At 44.0% G+C, this 26,068-nt stretch overlaps 1 protein-coding gene across 1 annotated transcript in view; it reads left to right on the forward strand.

Moving 5' to 3' along the window:
- The window catches only part of LOC145394930 (putative polypeptide N-acetylgalactosaminyltransferase 9), a 329,055-nt gene that overhangs the window by 51,399 nt on the left and 251,588 nt on the right, over window positions 1–26,068 (forward strand). The window contains exon 3 of the mRNA XM_080268680.1: window positions 21,685–21,854. Within this exon, the coding sequence (XP_080124806.1) occupies window positions 21,685–21,854 (170 nt within the window). The remainder of the gene's footprint in view (window positions 1–21,684; window positions 21,855–26,068) is intronic.

A 26,068-nucleotide genomic window follows, 5' to 3' on the forward strand; every position in this document is an offset into this window, starting at 1 on the left:
TGTGTGACCAATAACTCTCAGCCATCCACCGTAACTAAACCCTTGATTCACATCGGTTGGAACGTTGCCACGCACTACATCACCAAGTGCCCATATGGTTATATGGATACCACTCAGAGTAGTTAATGGCTTCCTGAACTGCAAGAAACCATTTGCCTTCAGTCAGTAGGGTCAACTGAAGGTAGTGCTACATTAGGTAAATGAATAATGAGCGCCCGCACGGACCACTTACTCGTACCGTATTCTCTGGGTCGCAAGAACAAAAATAACACACCATTGTACTGAAGAGGTTAAAAGTAAACTCGGCGGAAGGCGACGAATTTCCTAAAGTTTTGGAATAGTTGTTAAAGGTCAGACGTGAATTGCTGAGGCGACATGTTATTGTCGGGCCCAGCCACCGCCACCCTAACATGGCGCAGCAAGGCCGGGTGGAAAGTTGTTAAGATAGACGGAAAAACGCGCAAAAATATAAAACACGAAAAATATAAATGATAAAGAAGTACGAAGGATAAAGGTTGTGATAAAACTGAAAATGTGAAACAAGTTTGGTATAAACTGAAGAACTATAAAATGAAAAGCTAAAAACTGACAGTATATTTGGAAGATATAAAGAAACTCAAGACTGAAGATATTAAAAAAAAAAAAAAAAAAAAAAAGACTGGAAACAGTACACGAATCAGACAAAGAGGAGAATATAATCATAATACAGAAAGTTTGAAAATGTATTAAAAAAAATGAACATCCACTAAATTTTTGGTGCAACATGGGACTGCAGCCACCGTCACCCGAACATCCACAGCACCGGAGGAAGGCGAGAAAATATTACAGGACAAGGAAACAAAAATTATAAGAGACAAAATTATAAAATGGGCAGTATTTGTCACTAAAAAATCGAAACTTGAAGTTAGAAGGGGAAGAATTATGACAAATTAAGCCTGCAAAAATATAATGTAAACATGGCGGAGAATGCAAAGGCATAAAATATGAGTAAAAAGACAGAAGGTATAATCGAAAACATGAAAAAATAAGAACACAAGGCTGAAAGTTTTAAAAACGAAAAGGCCAAAATTACTGGAGAGGATCAGAGACGAATATACTTTGAAGTTTTGATGCGACATGCGCTGGTGGGCGACCCAGCCATTCCCACCCCGACACAGCACAGCGGGGGCGTGTACATCTTATGAGGAAGATGAAAAAGGCATGAAAAGTAAAAATAAGAATAGATGTATGTAAAATACAAGCAAGACGGAATGAGAAGTATACAAGACATAAAATCGAAAAATAGCAATAAGGAAAAACAGTAAGAATGATAAAACAGAGCTGATATAAGCGGGAGCTTCAGGGGCCCGTGGTTAACGTCCTTGTCGTGGTGTGGTTTGTTGGAGGGTGGTTTTGAGTGGCGTGGTTTGGTGTGGTGTGGTTTCGTTACAGTCGCCAAGAGTACGGAAACGATGTACTTCATCCGAAAATCGATAATGGAAGAGAAACGGACAAGCCCGTATGATCGGACATCTAACTAGAAAGCGCTCAGAGTGCATTCCTCCGCCAATGCCATTGTCGTTAAAAAGGATCCGGATCCGGATCCGCCCCCAAATTTGATAAATTTTTTCTAGTTCCATAGCCCACCCTTCCACAAAATTTCATCAAAATCCGTTCATAACCTTGTGAATAATCCTGCAAACAGACAGACAGACAAAGAAACCAACGGGAGTAAAACATTACCTCCTTTCCGAAAAACTGAAATGTAAATGCTGAAAAATATTAACAAGAAGCAATACGTAAGGTTCGAAAAAGAGAACACAAAAAATTGAAAAAATACGAAAAAGGGACAAATATTAATGTACATAAGGGGAGAGCAAAAAAAAGTCTGGTAATGTGTAACTTGGTGTATGACGAAATTACCGGAAAAAGAACGAAAATTGAACAAATACACCTTTTTTCGGGTGAGACATGAGAACGTGTGTGTGTGTGTGTGTGTGTGTGTGTGTGTGTGTGTGTGTGTGTGTGTGTGTGAGAGAGAGAGAGAGAGAGAATGATTCAAGTCTTGGTCGCGTAAGTGATTTTTTTTCAGTTCCCCCCTAACTCCTTAAGGACACCTGGGCCACGTAAGACTTGATAACTCTGTATTTTTAGCACAGTTAACCGCAGTTTTCCTTTCTTTCCTTGCACGGAGTCCATTTATATTCGAAACTGTTCTGTATCGCAGTCTTTACTCTGCATATCCGTGAATTTCTAATTCTCTTTTGCATGTGTACGCATTTAGCTTACCTCACTTTATTATATTTTTTCACTTTCATTTTATACCAGTTTCAAATTTTCCTGCTATTTTTATCTTTCCCTTTGATTGTGATTTTCCGCTTTTACTGTACGTCTTTTGGATTTTATCTCAGTTATTCCCAACCTTACATTTCTCCTATTTTTCGTAACTCCATCTGTTCATGGCCTTATTTGTGAGCTTTCTTTGCGTTTTGCTTGACTTCATCCTAACTTTCCACTGTTGTTTACGCTCGTACGTTCTTTGCACTTTTAGCTCATGATTTCATATTCTTCCATTTCTGTATTTATATATTAGCCCACTTATTCTTAGCTTTCCACATAATGGTAACTTTCCTATTCGTAATTTTCTGGTATTTCCTTTTCATCTTTCCTTTCAGTTCTTCATTGTCGCTCCTTGTGTATTTCCTTCTTTCCTCTCGTCTATGTCCATCCTTCCTTCTCTCCATCGTTTACTACTATTCATATCCTTCTTTTTCCCAGTCCCTCATCGCTTCTTGCTTCAGTTTCCATGTAATGATATTCAGTTTTCCTCCTCAGTTTCATCCCGCTAATCATTATATTCTCTTTCATCTCCTCTCGACCTGTCATAATACTTTCGCCCCCCTTATGTTCATTCCTTTTTCCCTCCTTCTTGTCAGCCTTTCCTTCAACTGTCACATCATCCTTCCCTCTTTCACTCCTCAAATTTCTCTTCTGATCCTCCTTTCGTTCACACATTTTTCTCTCAATGTTTTCGCCGCGGCTGTCATATTCTCAGTTTATTTCCTCGCAGCCCGTCACAATATCACCCTCTTTCCACCATTTGTTTGTTTTTGTTTATTTTTCTCACTTTCGTCGTGCTTACATGCTTTCTTATACTTCTTTTCTTCCCCTTACGTTTCTTTCCTTCTATCTTTTTCTTTTATCCTTCAGTTGTTTCACTCCTTGCACATTTGTCATCTGGTCTTTCTCCATACGTTCATTTTCTTCATTCTCACCATTTCGCCTTTCATGTCATAATATCTCAGTTTTATCTCCTTTCTATATAATTATTATATCTTCGTTTTCCTCTTCCTGTTATTCTTGCTTTTCATTTGTTTTCTGATTTTCATTTTTATGCTTTGTTGCACTTCCTTCCATCCGTCTTTCCTTCTTTTCTCCTTCCTTCCAGCATCCTTCCTGTTTCATTCCTTCCATCCATCCCTCATTCCTGCTCTTCCCTCTCTTTTCCAGTTATGCTTCTCTCTTTTTCCTCACTTGTGTCACCCGATCCTTCTTGTCATTTTTCCCCCCTTTTACGCGTTTCGTCCCTGAAGTGGTTATGTCCTTGTTTTATGTTCTCGCCATCTGTTATAATCCATCCCCCCTCCTCCTCTCTCTTCTGATTTTGTTTTTTCTTCTGTATAGTATATACGTTCTTGTTCTTTTTTTTTTATCATTCCCCTTTCATTTTACTCTTCCTTCCTTCTCTCTGTTCCTCCTTTGTACTTTCATTTTTTTTTTCCCTTCGCCCTGCTGTCTCGATTTAACTTCTCAGGTTTAGTACTTTCCCGCTTTTTCTTCCTCCTGCTTGTTTATCCATTTACGTTCGTGTTTGCAGTTTGTTTTATGTCTGTGCTGGTGTGGCCTTTCTCCTTTCTTTTCTTAGCATTCCTTCTTCCCTCTTTCGTGTCCTTCCTTCTCTCTTCCAGTTACCCTTCACACTTCTCACTCCTTTCTCACCTTTGTCCTTTAGTCTTTGCCATTATGTTCATCTTGATTTTCCCTGTGTTGTATTTTTCTGAGCCTTAGTGCTTCGTTTCATATTTTGGAAATATATTCAACCTGTGATTTTATATTTACAGTGATTCTCTTTTATCTGTCTTCCTTATTGCATTCGTGTGTTTTAAATTTCGTCTTTCTTCCATACAGTCCTTGTCTCATCTGTCTTTTCTTCGCAGCCCATCATTCTTCTTTATTTCTGAAAGTCCATCTTGCGTTCTTTCTTCCATGTCCTTCCATCTTCCCAGTTGTTTGTAATTCCTTCTTTCGTCTGCCTTCTTATTTTCTTTCCTTCCTTGTTTCCTGCTTTCGTGTTCTTCCTTCTTCGCTTTCTTCATTGTCCTTCACTATTTCTCTTATAAGTTTTCATTTTACTTTCCTTCCGATGTATATGCCTGATTTTCATTCCTCTTATCATAGTCTCTCTCTCTCTCTCTCTCTCTCTCTCTCTCTCTCTCTCTCTCTCTCTCTCTCTCTCTCTCCACTTGTCATAATACCTTCCTTGTTGTATTATTTTCCTAGTAGTCTCTTCATTGCTGATGACAGGGATTTAGTCAGTTTCTGAATTATTTTTACAGTAGGAGAGGTTGGTTATAGCATTCGTTAAACCCTTTTCTCTACTATGGTTCCCCCAAGTTGAGTAAATTAGACTGGTGATCACCTGTTTGCAAGAAAAAAAGACGTCCTTTGGCTGAAGGAGTTAATGTTCATTTTCGTAATATAGATTTCCGTGTGATTACCATACGTTAATCCACCATCCTTTACTCCTGCTGCTCAGTCCATCCTCATGTCTGTCATTTTTGTGTATATTTCTTTTCCTCCTCCTTTGCAACATTTCCTACATCATTTGCACCGCTCTCATCAGTCACCGCGTCCTTATTCGTACTTAGTCAGCATCACAATAAGGGAGGGTCTGTTCTGGCACTCACTCTCCCAATTCTTCTTCCTTCTCCTCGTAATGTCTCGGTTTTATCTTCTCTCCACTTGTCATAATTTTTTCTGCGGTTCCTCACTCCCAGTATCTCCATTTTTTCTCCCCACCTGTCAGTGTTTACCTTTTTTCCCCTCCCTATCTTAATGATGTGTCATTTTCTTTGTTTTCCTGCTACTCTCTCTCTCTCTCTCTCTCTCTCTCTCTCTCTCTCTCTCTCTCTCTCTCTCTCTCTCTCTCATTCTTTCTTTCTCCCTTCGTTCCTTGCCTCTCTTTCCCTTATTCTTTCTTTATCCCTTCGCTTCTTTCCTGTCTCTTCCTCCCTTATTCTCCACCTTACCTCCCTGCCTCCCTTTCATTCTCGGTGCGTCTCCCTGCTTCCTTCCTGCGCGACAAACTTGGGATAACTTGGTATGCAGTATTCCCTTTGAAGCCTTTAACTCGGGGGAGGAGGAGCAGCAGGAGGGAGAGAAGGAGAAGAAGGAAGAGAGGATAAGATGGGTGATGGAGGAAGAGAGAGAATAGAAGAAGAAAAGGAAAGACAGGGTGAAATGGAGGAGGAGGAGGAAATAAGATGGGAAACTGGGGGAGGAAGAGATGAAAAGAAGGAAAGCTGAGTGAATGAGATATAAGTAGGATGAATATGAAGAAGACGAAGAGGAGGAGGACAAGCATTGGAAGAGTAATAGACTTGGAAGGAAGAAGAGGAGGAGGGAAAAGAAAAGGAAAGAGAAGAGGAAAAGACATGGAATAAACTGAGAAAGTCTGCGAATAGTAGGAAAACAAAGAAAAGCTGCATAAGAGGAGAAGGATTCAGGTACGCGGAAGAAGAAAAAGAAAAGGGGGAGGAGGAAGAAGACAACTACGACGATAAGGAGGGAAGAAGGAAAAGAGGAAGAGGAGAAAGAGTCACTTAAGCCATAAAGTTATGCATTGATAATAATAAGTGTGAAGATAATGATAATGGTTAATGATGATGGCGATCGTAAAGAAGATATTGATGATGATATGTGAGATCATGTGAGAGCGTTGGCAGAGATGAATGATGATGGTTATGGCGGCACAGGCAAAGATGATGATGATGACGGTCGTAAAGATGATGATGATGGTGGCGGTGGTGATGATGGTAAAATGATGACTTCTCTCTTTTCCTCGTCTTTTTATGACAGCTTTCCTTTACGACTTGACGCCTGGTTTGCAGTTTCTGTCGGATTCTGTTGGAATAATTGAAGTGTTGAGGAAGAGTCCTTGCTGTATTGTTCCTTACCTAAAGGATCGTATTTGCCTCGGCTTAGAAGACTTTCTGACCTCTCTTCTTACGCTATTTCTTTTGCACATTACACCTTACAAAAAGAAGAAATTCAGGGGGTTCTAGTTGGGCCGAATCTGTTATCATCATCATACACACAGCTTTGATATGTGAGTGAAGATATGTCATCCAGTGAACACCTCAGGGCATTATGATATCAAGACCAGCACTTCACTATTCTCATGTGTTATTTATGTGTCAGTAATGTAGACCTAGATTGCATTAGTAACAGTAGAGAATGCTAACGTGTTATAGGCAGTGCACATGAAAACAGAGTTAGGATGAGCATTACACTAGAGAATTATTAGCATGCCAGATACGGAAAGACACGGGCTTCCTTCGTTTTTAGCTCCATTTTATTCTGTTCCTTTTCCTCCTCTACTCTTCCCCGCTTCCTCGTTTCACACTTCCTCACACTCTTCATTCCCTCCTTTCCTGTTCCTCCATCTCCTTTCCTCCACAGTCGCTCAATATCCTTCCATTCCCACTCTCTCTCTTTCTATGTTCCTTTTCTCCCTCCCTCTCCCCTTATGCTTTACCTCTCCCTTCCTTTTTATTTTCTCCTTCCCTTCCTCTTTATATCCTCCTTTCCTTGTTCATCTCTTCTCCCACCATCTTTATTCTCTCTTGCTTCCTCTTGATTTTTCCATCTGCATTTCTCTTTATTATCTCCTTCCTTTAAAGTCCTCGCTCCATTCTCAGCCTTCTCATCTCCCTTCCTTCTCATGTCCCTCCCTCCCTCATCTCCATCTCCCTGCCTCCTCATGTCCCCTCCCTCCTCCTTTCCATCTCCCCATCTCCGTCTCCCTGTCCTTACATTTTGTCTACCCGCCTCACTCCTCTCCTATCCTTCTCTCCTTCCACACCCTTGCTCGCTCTCCTCTCCAATTCCTCTCATTCTCTGGTCCATATTATCGTCGAGTAAGAGGGCTCCCTAGCACCTCCACTTAAACGATCTATTTTCCAGATTACCCATTAATATCCCCTTTTTTTTGCATCTTATATCATTTAAATATCGACATATATTGCATGAATAGCACTCAGGAATATAGTAACGGAGCGGAATCATAAATAAACCGGTAAGGAAGAGGTGTTAGTAAGCTTCCTGATAGCACGAGAATACCTACCCCTATCTCCAGCTCTTTGGCCCTTGACATCCTCCAACCCTCCATTTTTAACTCCTCCCTCCCTCCCTCCCTCCCTCCCTCCCTCCCTTAATACACTTTCCTTCTTCCCTCCCTCCTCTCCACATTTCCCTTCTTCCGCTTCTCCCTTCGCCTCTGCTTTTTCGTTCCTACCTCCCTCCCTTCTTTTCACACTTTTTCCCTCTCCTCCCTCTTCCTCTCGCTCTCTCTCTCCTCTCGCTCTCTCTCCTCTCGCTGTCTCTCCTCTCCCGCCTCTCTCATTCTACCTTCCACCCTCTCGCCTCCCCCCTTCCTCCTATCCTTCCTCTCTCCCTCCTTTAATCGCCCTGTCTATTGAAAATTTACTTGGAAATTTCGCCTGTCATGGTCAGCTGCCAACGCCCTCCACTTCTCCCTCACTATTTTCTCCCTCAGTATTTGTTCTCTCTCTCTTTCTCTCTCTCTCCATTTCTCCCTCAGTCCTACCTCTCCCTTACTTCTCTTTCTGCATCGCCTCTCCCTTTTCCAACACTCTTCCTCTCTCACCCTCCCCCCTTCCAGTACTCCCTCACTCTCCTCCTCTCCCTCCATTTCTCCCTCGCTATTTCTTCATCGCTATCCACTTCTCCCTCATTGTTCCCCATCTCTCCGTTTCCTCCCTCATTATTTACCCCTTCGCTGTTTCCTCCCACACTCTTAAACTCCCTCTCATCCCATATCATCCTCACTGTTTCCTGTCTTTCCCTTCACTTCTGTCACCTTTTCCTCCCGCTTCCCGTTTCTTTCACCGTTTCCTCCTCCGCATTCTTCCATTTCTCACATTGTTTCCTTCGTTTTCCTCCATTTCCCTGTTTTCTTCCTCCACCTCCATTTCTTCTTCCCTCCTTCTTTAGTATTTCTCCCTCTATTTACAAACCCTCCCACCCTGCCGCCCTCCTCTTCTTTTTTCTTTACCTCCCTCCATCCCTCTAGTTATTCCCAGTATACCTCCCTCCAAACCTGTCTTTGCTTCCTGTTTCCCTCCATCTTTTCTCCCTCCCTCTCTCCTCTCCCTTCGTCCTTCATCTTTGTTTCCTTCCATCGTCTCCCAGCTGTCCACCTCTCACCATTTCTATTTACTCCCTTCCTCCGTTACGTCCCTGTCTCTACCTACATCTTTCCTCCGTCTCCCTTCCGCCATTCATTCTCTCCCTTCTGCATTTATCCCCTCCCTTCGTTCACTCTCCATTTCCTCCCAATATTTTGTTTCCTTCCATTGTCCCTCCGCCTCCCTTTACTCCCTCCTTCCTGTTTGTCCTTCCATCTCGTCCTTCCTCCCCCCAGTTGGTCTCTTTTCCCTGCCCTTATTCTTTTAATCTCTTCTTCCCTCACTTTGTTCCCTCTGTTTCTCCCTGCCCTTGTTCCCTCCCTGCCTCCCTCCCTTTTTTCCCTCCTTCACTCCCTTTTTCCATCCTTCCCTCCCTTTGTTCCCTCCTTCCCTCCCTCCCTCTGCTCATTCTTTCCCAGACTCCCTTTGTTCCTTCCTTCCCTTTCTCCCTTTGCTCCTTCCTTCCCTTTCTTCCTTTGCTCCCTCTTTCCCTCCCTCTCGTTGCTCCCCCTTTCCTTCCCTCCCTTCTTTTGCTCCCTTCATCCCTCCCTTCCTTTGCTCCCTCCTTCCCTCCCTCTCTCCCGTTTGTAGGAACTGAGAGAGAAAGAGTTTAACCTTTCCTGCTCTTAATTATCCTCCTCCTCCTCCTCCCTCCCTCTTCCCTCCTGTTGCTCCTCCTTCCTCCTCCTCCCCCTCCTCCTACTCCTCCTCCTCCTCCTCCTCCTCCTCCTCCCTCCCTCTTCCCTCTCTCTTCCCTCCTCCTCCTCCTCCTCCTTCCCCCCCTTATGTGTCGCTCCATCCTTCTCTTTTTCTTAATTCATTTCCTCAGTCAATCCTCTCCTCTTTTCCTTGTTTCCTAACACTTTCCCTTCCTTATCTGTCTCCCTCTTTTCTCGTCTTTTATTCTCACTTTTCCGTTCCCTTTCTTCTTTCCTTCCTTCTCATGCTTCTCCCTCCCCATCCCTATCTTTATCTCATTCTTTCACAATTCACCACAAGTTCGACCCCACTTTCCTTGCTCTTCCACCTTTTCCTTACCACTCTCCTCTCTCCCTTCTTTCTCGCCTTCATTTTTTTTTTATTTCCTTACTCCCTTAACGTCAATTTGTCTTTAAAATATTTATCACCCCTTTCCCTCTTCTGTGGAATTCCCTTCATACCTTTTTCTTTCTTTACCTCATTCTCTTCTCTTGATCTTTTCACCCCTTTGAGTACGATGACGTGTTTGCTTATTCTTGCTACGTACAGAGGATTTTATTGCTTAGAAAGGCTCCGTAATTATGAGGGCGTGGTTGAAGGCTTGACCTCACCCGTGCAATTCAAAACCTCTACTAAGGTGAACAAGATCGTATGCAAGAAGAAAAAATATCCGACTGAAGGGGTGGAGAGAGAGAGAGAGAGAGAGAGAGAGAGAGAGAGAGTGGGTGGGTGGGAAAAAACTTAGATGAGAGACAGGCATTGACAGGGAAGGAGGGAGGAATGAAGGGGAGAGGAGAGGGAGGAGGAAGAATGTGGGAAGAGATGCAAATGCAGAGAATGTTGGAGGGAGAGAGGGAGAGAGAGAGAGAGAGAGAGAGAGAGAGAGAGAAAGGGGAGGGGAGGAAATGCAAGAGGAAAGGAGGGAGGGAGGGAGGAAAGTTGAGAGTGAGCGAGAGGAAGTGTGAGAGGAAGGGAAAGTAGGAAGGAAATTGGAACGTTGTGTGTGTGTGTGTGTGTGTGTGTGTGTGTGTGTGTGTGTGCTTGCGCGAGCGTTTGCGTGTTTGTGTCGATGCATGCTTACATGCTTGTGTGGATGTGTGCGTATGTTCGTATGTGGATGCATTGATGCTTGCGTGCGTGCGCGCGAGGAAGGGAGAGAGCTGGGTAGGAGGGAGTGAATGACATCAATTGAGTGCTGAATATTGAGTGTGAAGGAGAGGATATTGAAAACGTCATTAGGAAGGCAGGCAAGGAGCAGGCGAGGAGAGGGGAGGAGAGGGGGGGATGCAAGGAACGAGGGAGGAAAGGAGGGAATGTAGGAGTGTGTGTGAAAAGGAAGGAGATAGGAAAGAAACATGGAAGGAAAGAACTTTGGAGAGAGAGAGAGAGAGAGAGAGAGAGAGAGAGAGAGAGAGCATGAGAAGGTAGGTGGGTGGATGTGTAGGTGTTTGGGTGGATCCATAAGCATACAGCTGTGAATGGGCTGTGGTTAGCTCGGCGCGAAGGGAGGTAAAGTGGTGGGTAGATTTGAAGGGGAGGTTGGCGGGTAGGTATGTAGATGTGAAGCGAGGGAGGCAGAGGCATGGGTGTGAAGGCAAGTGGTTTATGGAGAGAGAAATGCTAGTGTGATAGGAAGATAGGCGGGCAAGAAAACAGGGAAGTAAAAAATGAAGAGAAGAAAAAGAGGAGAATATCAGGTGTGTGTGTGTGTGTGTGTGTGTGTGTGTGTGTGTGTGTGTGTGTGTGTGTGTGTGTGTTTATCCAGCTGATCAAATCGTGTGGTTGTTTACAAATATTCATGTTATCAGTCTTCCCAAGTTGTCTTCGTTAGTGGCGATTGAGAGAGGCTGAAAAGGAACGGAACATGACAGGGAGGAAAGGAGAAAGTGAGATGATGAAATAAACAAGGAAAGTAGAAGAAAGTTGAGTGGGGGAGGGAAGATAGTGGAAAGTGAGAGAGAGGAAGGAAAAATGAGTGGACGGGAGAAGCGTGTGTGAGGTAGGGAGAGGGATATAATTGATAAGGAGGTAGAAGGAAGTGAAACTCAGAGAAAGACATTAGAGTGAGTGTGAAAATGAAGAAAGAGTGTAAAGGATTGGGAAAAAGAGTTGGAAGAAAGACAGTGCCGAGGAGAGAAGAGGTGAAAGTGGAAGGGAATAAACAGAGGGGAAAGTGAGGGAAATGGAAGGAAATGTATGAAGCGTGAGGTGGAGGGAAGAAATGGGAGGAATGAAGGAGCGTTAGGTGGAGAGGAGAGTTGTGTGAGAGAGAGAGAGAGAGAGCAAGGGGGGGTGGAGGGAAAAGCGACCTGTGAGAGTGGTAACGAAGGATAGGGAGTGAGAGAAATAAAAGGATATGGTAAGAAATGGCAAAGATAGCGAAGCTGAGAAAGGAAGAAGATAAGAAGGAAAGGGAAAAGAAATCCAGGAAGAAATGACGGAAATAATAAAAGAGAGAAGGAAGGGAAGAAGTTTTAAAAATGAGAGCTGGATACAGGAAACGAGTAATTTAAGAAGTAATAAAAAAGGTAGGAAAGGAAGAAAAGTTAGGCGGAATAAGGAACGAAATAGAAGTCAGAAAAGTACGATGAGGAAAGAAAAAACAGAACTAATGGAGTAATGAATATTTGAGTTATAATGAGGTACAGTATGAATAATAGATTGATTAGTTCATTAGTGAAAATGTCCAAGTACTTTTTATGCCTCACTTCCCTTTTTAAATATTTTTCTGTCCTATATTCCACACACTTTACTCTTTTCCCCAAAAAAACATATTTTCCGGTTATCTTAATTCGCTCTCTCCACCTCCCCAACCATCTCGGCCTCCTCTCGCTTCACTGTCTTCTCTCCTTCCCTCCTCAATTCTCCCTCCCTGCTCCACCTTCCCTCCCTTCCCACTCTCCCGTCCTTCCCTGCCCACTCTTTACCTTTCCCCTTTCCATCCCTCCTTCCCGCTCGACTCTCTTTTTCTCTTTCTTTTCTTTTCTCCGTCTTTCACTTGCCACCCTCCTCGTCTCCCAATCTCAGCTCGCCACCTCTGTCCTTTACCTATCTCATCTCTCTCCAGACCCCCTCCCTCCATACTTTCCTCTCCTTTCCACCATATCTGTTCTCCCTCCATTTCCCTCTCTCGTCTTTGCATTCTCCCCTACATGACCTTTCCCCTTTCCTATCCATTTCCTCTCCCTCCCTACCCTTCCCTCATCTCTTCTTTCTTCGTACCTTCCTGGTCTCCCCCTTTCTTCCCGCCATTTCCTCTTCCTTCCTACTTTCCCCATTTCCTTCCTACTCTCCCCATTCTTCCCTCCATTTAGCCTCCCTCTCTACTCTACCCTCTCCTTCCCTCGATTCCCCTCCCTCCTGTCTTCCCATCTATTCTTCCTTCACCTATTCATTCTCTTAATCTTTTTTTTTTCCCTCCCGTTTAACGATTCTCCCCTCGCACCTCCCTCCCTTCCCCTCCTTCTCCCCTCGCACCCCCCTCCCTTCCCCTCCTTCTCCCCTCGCACCTCCCTCCCTTCCCCTCCTTCTCCCGTCCTCTTCTCTTTCTTCACCGCTTATCTACTTCCTCGCCTGTCCTCCGTTTAACCCCGTCAATCCGATGACGTGCTTTCTAGTTCGTTTTCGCTGCTTCCAGACGATTTTACAAGAGGAAGGATCTGTAGCTGTGAAGGGGCTAATTAGGACTGTATCTAACCCCTCTATTTCAAGTAGTCTTTCCTTATTCGAATAAAATCGTGTGGCGATGGCAAGAATAATTAGAAAGACACCTTCGAATTGACTAAATCATATCTCACCTTCTCCATGCCGTATCTCCCACGTCATCCTCCTCCCTTCCTGCTTACTTTCCGTTCTTCATTCTGTCGAGTGTGCCTGTCCACCCTTTTAAGGTTGGTAGGTAAAATGAAGACCTTGATTAACAACCTGCGTGAGAGTAGCTATTTGAATGATTCAGTAACTTTGCATCTCAAAACCATCCATAACCATCGTCCAATCCTACATCGTCCCATGAGGAGCGTAGGAGCCTGGGGATAGGCATTTGGTCCCGACATTTAAGATGAGAGTGACCAGCCTCACGCATCCCTGAGCGGCATTACATGAGCAGTCAACCCCAACCAACCTTTGGATATAAGCCTTCATCGGCTCAATTCGCTAGGAACGCAATAATTAGGCTACCCACTAAACCACCAGGCGCCAAAATTTGGTTATATGGTTACGACCCAGCGTAGTAAATGGTTTCCTGGTTTACAGGAAACCATTTGGCTTGTCACTCAGTGTAGAGTCACCCACAAGCAGAAGGAAGAAGAAAGAATGAACGAAAGAAAGAAGAGGGAGTGTAAAGTCACCCGCAGGCAGAAGGGCAAGGAAAGAATGAAGGAAAGAAACACAGAAGAGGATGGAAGGAAAGAAGGATGGAGGAGAGGAAAGGGCAGACACCCGACATCAGCACTACATCGAGTGAGTGGATGGTGAGCGCCCCCACCTAGCACAACCTCAAAACACTGTGTGAATAACCCACCACAGGCTCAAAGGCCCAATTTCCGGAGATGAGCACCACAGTTAAGTGTCTCATGGCTCATCCCCCCCCCCCTCCTTTACCTTTACCATTTACTCCATCTTCCCACCTCACTCCTCTCCTTCTCTATCCACTCCCCACTCACTGCCCTCTTCTTCACATTTCGCTTCTGCCCCCTCCATGTATTCATTTCGTCCTTCCCTTGCTCTCCATCTTTTCCTCGTCCTCTCCCTTCCATCTTTTCCCTTTCCTTCCTCCTCTCCCCTTCCATGCTTTTTCTTTTTTTTCTTTTTTTTTTTTTACTGATCTCCTCTATAGTCACCCATATTTCTTCCACCTCTTTCTATCCCTCTCATTTTCTTTTATCTTTTCTCCTTCCATGTTTTTTTATTCATCTTTTTTTCTTTCGTCCTGTCTTCCTCCATCTTTTTTCTTTCCTTCGTCCTGTTTCCCCCATCTTTTCTTCTTTTCCTCCTGTTCATCACACGACGCTTTTATCATCTCGTTTCTTTCACCCATAATTTTGTCTTTTTGTGCCGTAGTTCTGGGAAATAGCAAATCTAAACTCTTTAACTCTGATTTGCCTTTTCGCCGTTTCATTTATTTATATTTTGTCCAAAGCCTGGTGATTTCATTCAGCTTGAAGAAACCCGCCTCAACGCAAAAAAAATATCCCGAATTAACGTTTTGGGAAAGAAATACGAGCGTGTTTTATTCCAGCCAATGCCAGACGACTTGACTCAAAGGAAACTCTCTGCGGTCAAAAGATTAACATGAAGGCAAATTTGCGTCAGTTTTCTTGTAATATACCCTTTATGATTGTCATTTATTTCTCATCTTTTTGCGTAAAATTTGTGTAAACTTATCCTTAGCCATTTTAACCCAGTGGTCTTTTAATCAGTATCTTATTATTTATCGTTAATCACTTGAATCTGGTGATGCGTTTTTATAGTTCAGACTTACCTGCAGGTAAGTATATTCTGCATAGGAGTGATTCCTCCGGACTTGAGGTATTCATTGCATCCTTCATAAACCCGTTTAGAGTCGAAGTCTTAAATTATATCATGTGTAGGCAGCGATATTAAATTAATGCGAGGTACGTCATCGTAGTGAAATGGTTGAATATGTTTGATATATGCAGGTTTTTTGTATGTTATTAAAGCATAATTTTATCTCTTAGCGCATGAATCTAGTCTTAGGAATACCGGCACAGAAAAAAGTTCATTGCAGTTAAATTATCTTAAATTTACGGCAGTACCCGTAATTTCAACACACGAAGCATGTTTCTATGCCTTTACCCATAAATCCTGTATGTTTATAATCTTTGTCACAGAAACTTTGAAATACAGATTCGAGAGAGAGAACAAAAAAATAAGCCGTAAGTGTGGCGACTCATTTTTTGTCTGTCTTTGCCATCTTGTAACAGTTTCACGCAGCATACAAGACTGTTCGAACTGGAAGAGTTATATACATCCTTCATTATGCTTTTCCTTGCCAGGGACTCTCCCAGGCTGAATATAATCGTATGGCGGCAGCAAGAATGGAATGAAAATTACATCATTGGACTGACAGGATTAACATCAGCGCCCCTTTAATTTCTGTTTAACCCGTTCAATCCGATGACGTGTTTCTAATATAGTTCTTACTTCTTTCAGACGACCTTACTGAACTTAGAGTAAGTAGGTTGTAGTTTGGTAAATGGAGACTGTCAAATCCTTCACTAGGCTTTTTTCTCCGTGGTTAACAAAATACGTCTGGAAATAACAAGAATAAAGTAGAAAATGCTTAGACTGTCCGATCCCTCGCTACAGATTTTTTTGTTTTCTCTCCCTGGATAACAAGATCGTCTGGGAATATCAGTAATAAAGGAGAAAATGCATCCTCTAACTGGAAAGGTTAAAATTCGTACCTGCGTCCCTCTCCAGACCAGTACAGCTGCTGCATTTTATTCCGGGTATCGCCACACCTGTTTATTCAGCTGAGACTCAGTGAATCAGCCCGGCACCACTGACACTCCCAAGGTCAGGACGAGTGTAGCATATTTTTCCTGTATGGCCGGATGATAGTATCCATCTGAGAGTGAGTCACAGTGTTGGGTATAAAAATGATGGGTAATGAACCAAACTTTTGATGCATCCATTCTTTTAACCTTTGTTGTCTGAGGTACCTTCTCCTGTGTAGTGCTAAACGAAAAAAAAAAAAAAAAACTGCAGTGCTCTTACACTCCCTAGAAAAGTGTAATTCTGTGTAGATTTATTCACACACACACACACAATATATATATATATATATATATATATATATATATATATATATATATATATATATACACGCACACGATCCCCCATACGTTCACGAACACACACACACATACTGTACACATACACACATCCACGCGCGCAAGCACCCACCTAGCACGCACATATACTCGTACACGCATGCGCACACACTCATACACACACGAACACATACACACACGCATACACACCCTTGCAGACACAAAACATGCATAAAAAATACACATACAAAACAAGTAAATGCAAAAATTACAGAGCCAACAAAGCAAGCAACAAACACGACACAAACAATGGGACACACACGTCAAACCCAGATACACATCTACGGTACATGCAATGGACAGGAGCAAATACACACAACTGCCACACCACATGTATACACAAATAAACAAACGCTGACGTACACTGCGGTACCTGCTGGGCTGTGTGTGTGTGTGTGTGTGTGTGTGTGCACCACATGGAAATAAAGTCAGAGGTCGCTGTAAAAGGAGAAAGATTTTAGATGCGATAAAGTTGTCCCGTGATCTGAGAAAAAGTGTGAGAGTTTGAGCCAGAGCTATTGACAGACAGACACACAGACAGAAGAGGAACTTGGGTGGAAGGAAGAAAGACGGGCCCAGGAAGGAGGGACAGAGGGGAGGAAATAGAACTGGGAGAGAGAGAGAGAGAGAGAGAGAGAGAGAGAGAGAGAGAGAGAGGTGGGAGGTAAGGTGTACGACAGACAGACAGGAGAACATTAAGGGTGGAAGTTAGACAGACGGAAGCAGAGAGACAGATCGACAGACCCATTTAGACGGACAGTGACTGACGGCGGTGCAGGCATGTAGCATATTTGTTTAATATGTTTTCAGTGTTCATTCTCTCTCTCTCTCTCTGCCCAATCCATTGTCTATCATATATATATATATATATATATATATATATATATATATATATATATATATATATGTGTGTGTGTGTGTGTGTGTGTGTGTGTGTGTGTGTGTGTGTGTGTGTGTATGTATAATAATCTTTCTCTACAGTAAATGCCTACCTCTGTGACACAAAGTGTCTGCCTATTGCTCTTTTTCTTTTTCTTTCTTTCTTTTTGTCTGCCTGTCTCTCTTTCTCACCTGTATTGCCGCTGCAACAGGACGCGTTTGTAAATGCACTCGTCGACTTGTCCAGGCAAATTTACCCCCACCTCACCTATACTCGTGCCCCGTGGAAGCTGTCCAATCACTTCCCCTTCAAAAGAAAACACTGCCTCTCTCTGCCTCACGGGTAAGTTGGCCTTCAGCACTCGTAGCACATGACCGCATCACGAATAGTACAGCTGCACGTCTATGAAAGTGGTAAGCAGGTGGTTATCAAAAGATATCTGTCGTCGGAAAGAACACGAGTTCCGTCCTAGGCTGGGGCAGGCAGCAGGTCGATGATTCATGCTTCGTTAGATCCTCCACAAGACCTACTGACATGTCATTAAAGCTCCCATGCTAATACCATCACCAGGTCTTGAATGAGAAAGACTAAGCCTGTGTTTAATATGGACGGTAGGTATTTGCCTTGAATTAGTGACATGTAAAGGTGTTTGGCACGAAGAACTGCTGAGTATCAGGAGAAAGGCTGTATCAGCATGGATCCACTTCTCTGCCACTACGAAACTACATGTACTGAAGACCTCATGGGTGAATTCTGAAGTAGACCATGTTCATCACAATGACGTTTGATTGTAGCTCTGTGACGATTGAGAATTGGACTCAATTTGATGTAACATTTATTATTCAGAATCAGGCCAAGAACAACCACCTGTAGTTTCTCAAGCATTTACCGAAGCTCCCAGTATATCGGTAATTCGTTTCCTTGGACAGAGTTGGGTAATTGCAGGGTAAATACAGACTCTTTAATATTTTTAAGGAAAATTTCAGCATTCCAAAAGTTACTGGTGATAAGTTTTTATTCTTTGACAGTAGAGGGAAGTCTCCTTTTTATGGCAGGGGTAAAATAACCTAATGCTTCCAGGGAAGACAAAGAAGATAAACAAAGGAAAAAGAAAAAGTGGATGGACGGCTTTCAGAACGTCATCGGGAAGGTGCTGCCAGGGGTAAAACAAGTAGGAAAGGTGGCTTAATCGTCTCATCGTATCGTCTCTATATGTTTTAACTATCGTCAGACGATTTTATTCAACTAAGTAATTCATAGGAGCGTGGGAATGTGAATTCAAGTACCAATAACCCACCCATCGTCAGGATGACCCTGGTATTCTATTCCAGTTAACGCCAGACGATTTTAGTCTGCTAAGAATCAGTATAAAAGCCTGAGAGTGTTAGTGAAAGGTTTAATCACTGATGGACTCTGTGGACACCAGCTGAGGTACTATTCGTTACAAATGTCTACATCATTGAAGCTGTTACCATAAGAGATCGTACACTGACATAACTCTGATACAAAAACTTGTGGAGTTGCCCTTCGTAATGTTATTTTGTTTTCCTGTATTTTTACTCAAGGCCACGTTTTCCAGTATTGTACTTCAACCAAAACCAGACGAAATTATTCAGGTCAGAGTGAGTCAGAGGAGCTTGAGGCTAATACTGTCACCGCTAACCCTGTCATGGCCTAAACGACTCTAGTATACTATTGCAGCTAACGCCAAGCAGTTTTATTCGGCTGAGTGAGTCTAAGAAGGCTAAGTGTTAATACTGTCGCCATTAACCTCCCATGGTATGGACAACTTTTGTATTCTACTCCTGCTGGCGCCAGACGCTTTACTTAGTTAGGAGGGAGCTTTTAAGAGGCTGGGGGTTAATATTTTTGTTGATATCGCCATGAAATGCGGTCAGCCATTTCAGGACACCTTTTGCTGTAGTGTGTGTTCAGTATCATGAACGTATAACTTTTATTCTGCAACTCATTAATCAAAACCAGCCAAAAATACTTAAATTGTTTGAAATATCACTTAACTCCGTCCAGTAGGGTTACCTCAGTCATGTTCTGACTGTATTTTGACGTTTTTAATCCGTTCAAGTAGGGCCACGCAGACTGGGGGAAACTATGTCTCCAGTAATCCCATCCATCCAGTGACTTATTTGATGATTTAAAAAATCATCCTACCATCAGACGATTTTATTCAATTTAGAAGGGACCTTTATTAGTGCAGCTGTTACTGAATGCTGTATCTAACCCGTCCAGTTCGGAAGTCTCTCAAGCTGCATAAAATCACCTGCAGGTGGCAATATAAAATTGAATGACGGTTAGCTGAACGGGATAACTCCTGTCCTACCACGACGATTTGTCATCTGCATTCTTCTTGGCACCAGGTAATTTATTTATGCTTATGAAGGACCTCGTGCTGAAGTGGTTAATAGTTCGGAATGCCAAAAAATGTAAAAAAATTATTTACCACGAGTGTACACTCATGCATACACACGCTCTTCCCTCCCCTCCCCTTTTGTTTACTTTTCCCTCTCTCTCCACATACTGTATGGATACACAAGGGGAAACACACACACACACACACACACACACACACACACACACACACACACACACACACACACACACACACACACACACACACACACACACACACACACACACACACACACACACACACACACACACACACACACACACACACACACACACACACACACACACACACACACACACACACACACACACACACACACACACACACACACACACACACACACACACACACACACACACACACACACACACACACACACACACACACACACACACACACACACACACACACACACACACACACACACACACACACACACACACACACACAGGAACATGCTGTACCAGGGAAACACGTACAACACACAGCACTGGAACACTTAAAACACAAGGCCAGCACAGGAACACTCAGTACGAAAAATCAGAACACAAAACATGCATAGCTAAACACACACCAGGAGAAAAGGGGGGCAGAGGAGGAGAAAAAAATAAGAAAATACAACAACACGTAACACCAGAACACACAGGAGCACACCGGGATAACACAAAAAAACACATTGGAACACATGAGAAAGAAGAAAGCTCATCACCGGAAGGTACCACAAAGATTGTAGAAAAACACGAATTTAAACACGAGAACACGCAGTATACACACCGGAACACAAAGCATATAACTCAGCAGAAAAATTAATACAGAAGTCTAACGAGGGAAAAGCACGAGAGCACCAAAGAGAAACAGGAACACAGAGGGGTAAATGACGAGAATTGATAACAGCAGAAAACAAAACTGTGCAAACACACAAACAGACATGAAAACACACGAGAGCGCAATAGAAAACAATCCAGAGCACAGAGTAGAGAACACCCTGTCAAAACGCACAGGAGCACAGGATGAAAGCACGAGAAAACACAATAAATACACAGCAGAAAACACACCGGAACACAAAGCACAGAAAACACCCTTGCAAAACACACGAGAAAAAGAACACAGAATAGAGAGCACTTGGAGGAGAAAGAAGAGGGTAGAGGAGGAACGGTGGAGGGGCAGAAAGTTTAAGGGAAGATAAGGTAAAGGGGAAAGGGAGAAAGAGGAGACAGGGGCTTGGGGGAGGAGGGAGGAGGGTAAAAAAGGGCGATGGGAGGAGGGGGAAGGGAAGGAGGCAGGGGGAAGGGCTCTCCCTCCCCAGCTATTGTCACAGTTGGCTGCATGGAAACTGAAACAGAAAAAAAAAAAAGAGGAAAAAGAAAAAAAATGAATTTCACTTTAAAAAAAGAAAAGTTAATATGTATAATTCTGAAATTGCTTTTTATTACTACATACTGTAGATACTGTAGATGATGATGATTTTGTATATGCGTGGATGTGTGCATGCGCGCTTGCGTGTGTGTGTGTGTGTGTGTGTGTGTGTGTGTGTTTGTGTTTGCGTTTGCTTTTGTGTGTGTATGTGTGTGTGTGTGTGTGTGTGTATCATATTCCTGTATTTTTTCTCATGTCTGTTATCGTAGCACCTTTCCATATTTCTCGATAATACTTGTTTGTTTACAGGCCTCCTTATTTGTGTTACTTTATCCCTATTACAACAGTTGGTCCTTTAAATATAGTCTTTAGGAAATGCACTTTTACTATTATCTTTTCACATTCTTAAATGGCAACTCTCTCTCTCTCTCTCTCTCTCTCTCTCTCTCTCTCTCTCTCTCTCTCTCTCTCTCTCTCTCTCTCTCACACACACACACACACACACACACACACACACACACACACACACACACACACACACACACACACACACACACACACACACACACACACACACACACACACACACACACACACACACACACACACACACACACACACACACACACACACACACACACACACACACACCTCGTACTCCCACAAACCCCCTCCAGCCTAACCCTCTGGTCCATCTTTTCCTATCCCCTCAGAGACAATACCCCTTAGTAACTTACCATAACCTAGCTAATTTAACTTAAACTGACCTACTCTAAGCTGAACTAAACCCTCCTACCCTTCGCCCTCCTCAGGTGTAAGACCCCAACATCCATAACCTAACCTAACCTAACCTTATCGAACTTAATCTATCCTAACCCAGTCTGTCCTACGCTGCTCTGACATAACATAATTTAGACTAATCTATGGTTACCTAATCAGTTTTATCGTCCTAACCAAACCCAACTTAACCAAATGTTTTAACCCTTCTCTTCTTCTCAGGTGTAAGACGCCCAACCGGTTCCTAGACAACCTGCCCGAGACGTCAGTGATCGTGTGCTTCCACAACGAGGCGTGGTCTGTGCTGCTCAGAACTGTACACTCCATCCTGGACCGATCACCGCCACAGTACCTCAAGGAAATTATTCTCGTCGATGATAACTCGGATATGCGTGAGTATTTCGAGGATTTTTTTTTTTTTTTTTTAAGGGGTTTGTTAGATATGTGGGTTGTTTTATGTGCTTAAATTTGTCTAGTTTTTGAAGGTTTATTGTGATCCCAGTCACTCCATTCCATTCACTTGGCTTTCACCTCTGTTCATCACTTTATTTTCTTTATCACCCACCCACATCTTTTTTCATCACTTCTCCCCAGCTTTCTTCTTCTTCTGTACTTCCCTCACACCCCCCTCTCATTCTGTGCTTCTCCTCACACTCCCCTCTCCCTCACACTCCCCTCTCCTTCACACTCCCCTCTCTCTCACACTTCCTTCTCTCTCACACTTCCTTCTCCCTCACACTTCCTTCTCCCTCACACTCCCCTCTCGATATGTGCTTCCCGTTACACTCCCCTCTCGATCTGTGCTTCTCCTTACTCTGCCCTCTCGATCTGTGCTTCTCCTTACTCTGCCCTCTCGATCTGCTTCTCACACTCGCCGCTCCCGCACAGTCCCTTCTCCCTCACACTCGCCACTCGTTCTGTACTTCTCACAAACCCCATTCCCTCACACTCCCCTTTCCTTCACACTCTCCTCTCCCTCACACTCTCCTCTCCCTCACACTCTCCTCTCCCTCACATTCTTCCTTCCCTCACACTCTCCCTTCCCTCACCCCCCCCACTCCTTCATATCCCCCACTCCTTCACACTTTTCGTCCTCACTCCCCTTCTGCATGACTATCCCTCTCCTTTACTTTCCCTCTCTCTCGCCCTCCCTCATCCCTCGCTATTTCATTTCCCCCACTTACCCATTTCCGTCCCCATACCCCTCTCCGTCGCTTACCCCTCTCCGTCCATTACCCCTCTCTCTCCCTTACCCCTCTCTCTCCCTGAACCGCTGTCCGTCCCTTACCCCTCTCCGTCCCCTACCCCCTCTCCGTCCCCTACCCCCTCTCCGTCCCCTACCCCCTCTCCGTCCCCTACCCCCTCTCCTTCCCAATACCCCTCTCCGTCCCAATACCCCTCTCCGTCCCAATACCCCTTTCCGTCCTCTACCCCCTCTCCGTCCCCTACCCCCTCTCCCCCCCTTACTCCTCTCCGTCCCAATACCCCTCTCCGTCCCAATACCTCTCTCCGTCCCCATCTCTCCGTCCCCATACCCCTGTCCGTCCCCATACCCCTGTCCGTCCCCATACCCCTGTCCGTCCCCATACCCCTGTCCGTCCCTTACTCCTCTGCGTCGCTTACCCCTCTCCGTCCTTTACCTCCTGTCTTCCCTTACTCCTCTCATTAGTTTTCCAGGCTTCTCCACGTCCTTTCCTCACATCAGTCTCCATGTCTTCCTCCACTCTTATCTTGCGTTACGTTTCCCCTTCCCGTATTTCACATCCCGTTCCAGCACTCCCTCCTCCATACCTGTGTCATCCTTTCCCACACTGTATTTTTCCTCCTTCCATCACTTCTTCCATCCATTCCCTTTCTTCCTCTCGACTCTTCTTTATTCTTCCCCTTCCCTTCCCTTATTTTTCCTCCTTTCTTCCAACCTGCCTTACGTCACTTTCCCACTGTCATTCATTTTCCTTCCCTGCCTTCCGTCCCTCCCTCTCTCCCTTCCTTCCTTCCTTCGTTCTCTCACTCTCCCATCTCCTTTTACCTACGTCCCCCTCCTCACTTCTCGCGTCCCTTGTTCCCCTCACCCTTCTGCATCCCTAGTCCCCACCCTTCCCTCCCACATTACCTGCAGCGTATTATGTTTACTGTTGGATTATTCACACGGGGATTACTCAGACGTCAGTGATTTCTGGTGGTAATATGCAAATCGTCCTCGAAATCCCTCTTCCCTTTTCTGTTTGCTGTTATGCATTTACCTTTCCCCTCCACCACTCCCAGCATTACCTCTCTCTCTCTCTCTCTCTATGTATATATACGGCATATACCTTTGCCGTATCAATTTTGTTGTTTTTACTGTTTTTATTTGTGTATTCTTTATAAATCTTCCCTTCCACACCATCCTAAAGACATCCGGCCCATTCACCGTTATTGACATGAAACTTTTTTTCCGGTTTTCCCTGTGTGTTTATATTTACATGTTTCATATCTGTATTCGATCTGCCATGTATTCTGGGTTAGTGCCCTGCCACCATCGTCTCCCATGGGGCAGCCAGGGTTTGTGACAAGACATTAAGTTGTTAACACTGGCCTGCGGTATTGATATGATAAATTAGGTGCATTAATTTAAGGATTCGAGTGGAGGTAATTTATGCAGCTCTGTGATATGTCCTAAACATGGGCACAATAGATAACTAAGCCTCATTAGAATCGGTAAAGAGAATTTAAGGCATACGTAATTAATGAATCATAAAACCAGGGCAATAAATTCATTGGCAAAGAGAGTACATGTAGTAACACCCTCTGGGTTGCAAGGTGGTTATGTAATGTACAGTTAGTGGAGGGGGGAGAGTTCACACAACTGCATGGCCAAGCTGGGGAAGGTATGGATGGGGGTGTTTCCATCCCAGGATGAAAATGTATTTAAGAATATTTATACCCATATACGCATTCTGCCGACAACGGGTGCCTGAAATTTGCATATATATATATATACCTAGCCTGCTTCACCCAAGGAAAGGGAGGTAGCCGAGACAGGACGACACACTCCCAATTTACTCAACCACTCAAACACATTCGCATCTTAGCCCCAAGGGGAGAAGGGACAGATCCTCACCACACCACACCGCACGAGGGTCAGCTGCGCAGTGCAATCAGTGACATCCGCAGCAGGGCCCGAAAGCAGAGCTGGTATACCCCTGCCACATCATAATGGACCCATCCCCTTACCCACACCTGACCTGATCAGCTGATCAGACCAGATGCAGGAGAAAATCCCCTCAGGGCTGTGTTATCATTTATTCATTCACAATTCTCTCCAGTCATGTCTATCACGCACAGCCACTCTTCCTTGCTCAACAGACATCCCTCTCGCATGCAACGTTCTCTTCACACAGTCCGTCCATCCTATTCATGGTGATCCTCTCAGCCTTACGCCTTTCACATCAGATCTAGTTATCTTTTTCACCAATCGCTCATTATCCATTCTCTCCTTATGCCCAAACCACCGCAACACCCTCTACTCAACTCGATCGGCCATCTCCCGCATAACTCGAGTTCTCCTTCACACTTCATCATTTCTCGCTCGATCCATATGCGTCACTCCACACATACTCCTCAGACACTTTATCTCCATTACATTCAAACTTTTCCTCTCTGCTACACCCATATTCCATGTTTCAGCCCCATATAGTGCAGTCGGTACCACAACTCCCTCATACAATCTTCTTTTTACATCCATTCTAAGCGAGCAAAATCTAAACATTTTTTTCATTCCTCCCAGCATCTTTCCTACTTCATTCATTTTAAACTTCACTTCTGGATCTATTCTTCCATTCACAGCAACATGTGACATTAAATACTACAAACACTCTACCTCCTCAAGCAACTCACCATTCAAAACTATATTCATCCTCCTACCATCTACCAACTCGTACACTTCATCACTGTACCCTTATTCTCATTTACTTTCAATTTCCTCCTTTCACACACCCTTCTAAACTCCTCTGCCCCAGTCTTTCCTCTGAATCAGCCACCAATGCAGTATCATCCGCAAGCAGCAGCTGCTTCAGATTCCACTCTCCACCATCAACATTTACCAGACTCAGACCTTCACCTAACACTCTTGCATTCACCTCCCTTACAACACCATCCATATGAATATTAAAAAACCAAGGCGACATCACACATCCCTGACGCAGCCCCACTCTTATGGGAAACCAATCATCCCCAGTATTTCCCACTCATACACACGGTTTATTATTTACACAAAAACTTTTCACTCCTTTTAGCAACCTACCATCAAGTCCATACATTCTTAAAACAGTCCACAAAGCCTCGTTGTCAATTATATCACACGCTTTCTCTAAATCCATGAACGCCCAAAACACATCCTTACCTATCGCTAAATAATTTTCACACACCTGTCTCACAGCATACACCTGATCCACGCATCCTCTCCCTCTCCTAAAGCCACACTGCTCATCACCAATCAGTTTCCTCTGTACCCTCTCTAACTCTCTCAGTATATGATAGTGTGTGTGTGTGTTAAGTGGTACACATGTCCCAGTATCCCACTTTGCTTGTGTCATTTTTAAGGGAACTAGTGCACAGGTGCACCCCC

The sequence above is a fragment of the Coenobita brevimanus genome, chromosome 29, assembly GCF_032717465.1.
Source record: "Coenobita brevimanus isolate Jiangsu-jjx chromosome 29, ASM3271746v2, whole genome shotgun sequence".
In the NCBI taxonomy this organism is placed as follows: Eukaryota; Metazoa; Arthropoda; class Malacostraca; order Decapoda; family Coenobitidae; genus Coenobita; species Coenobita brevimanus.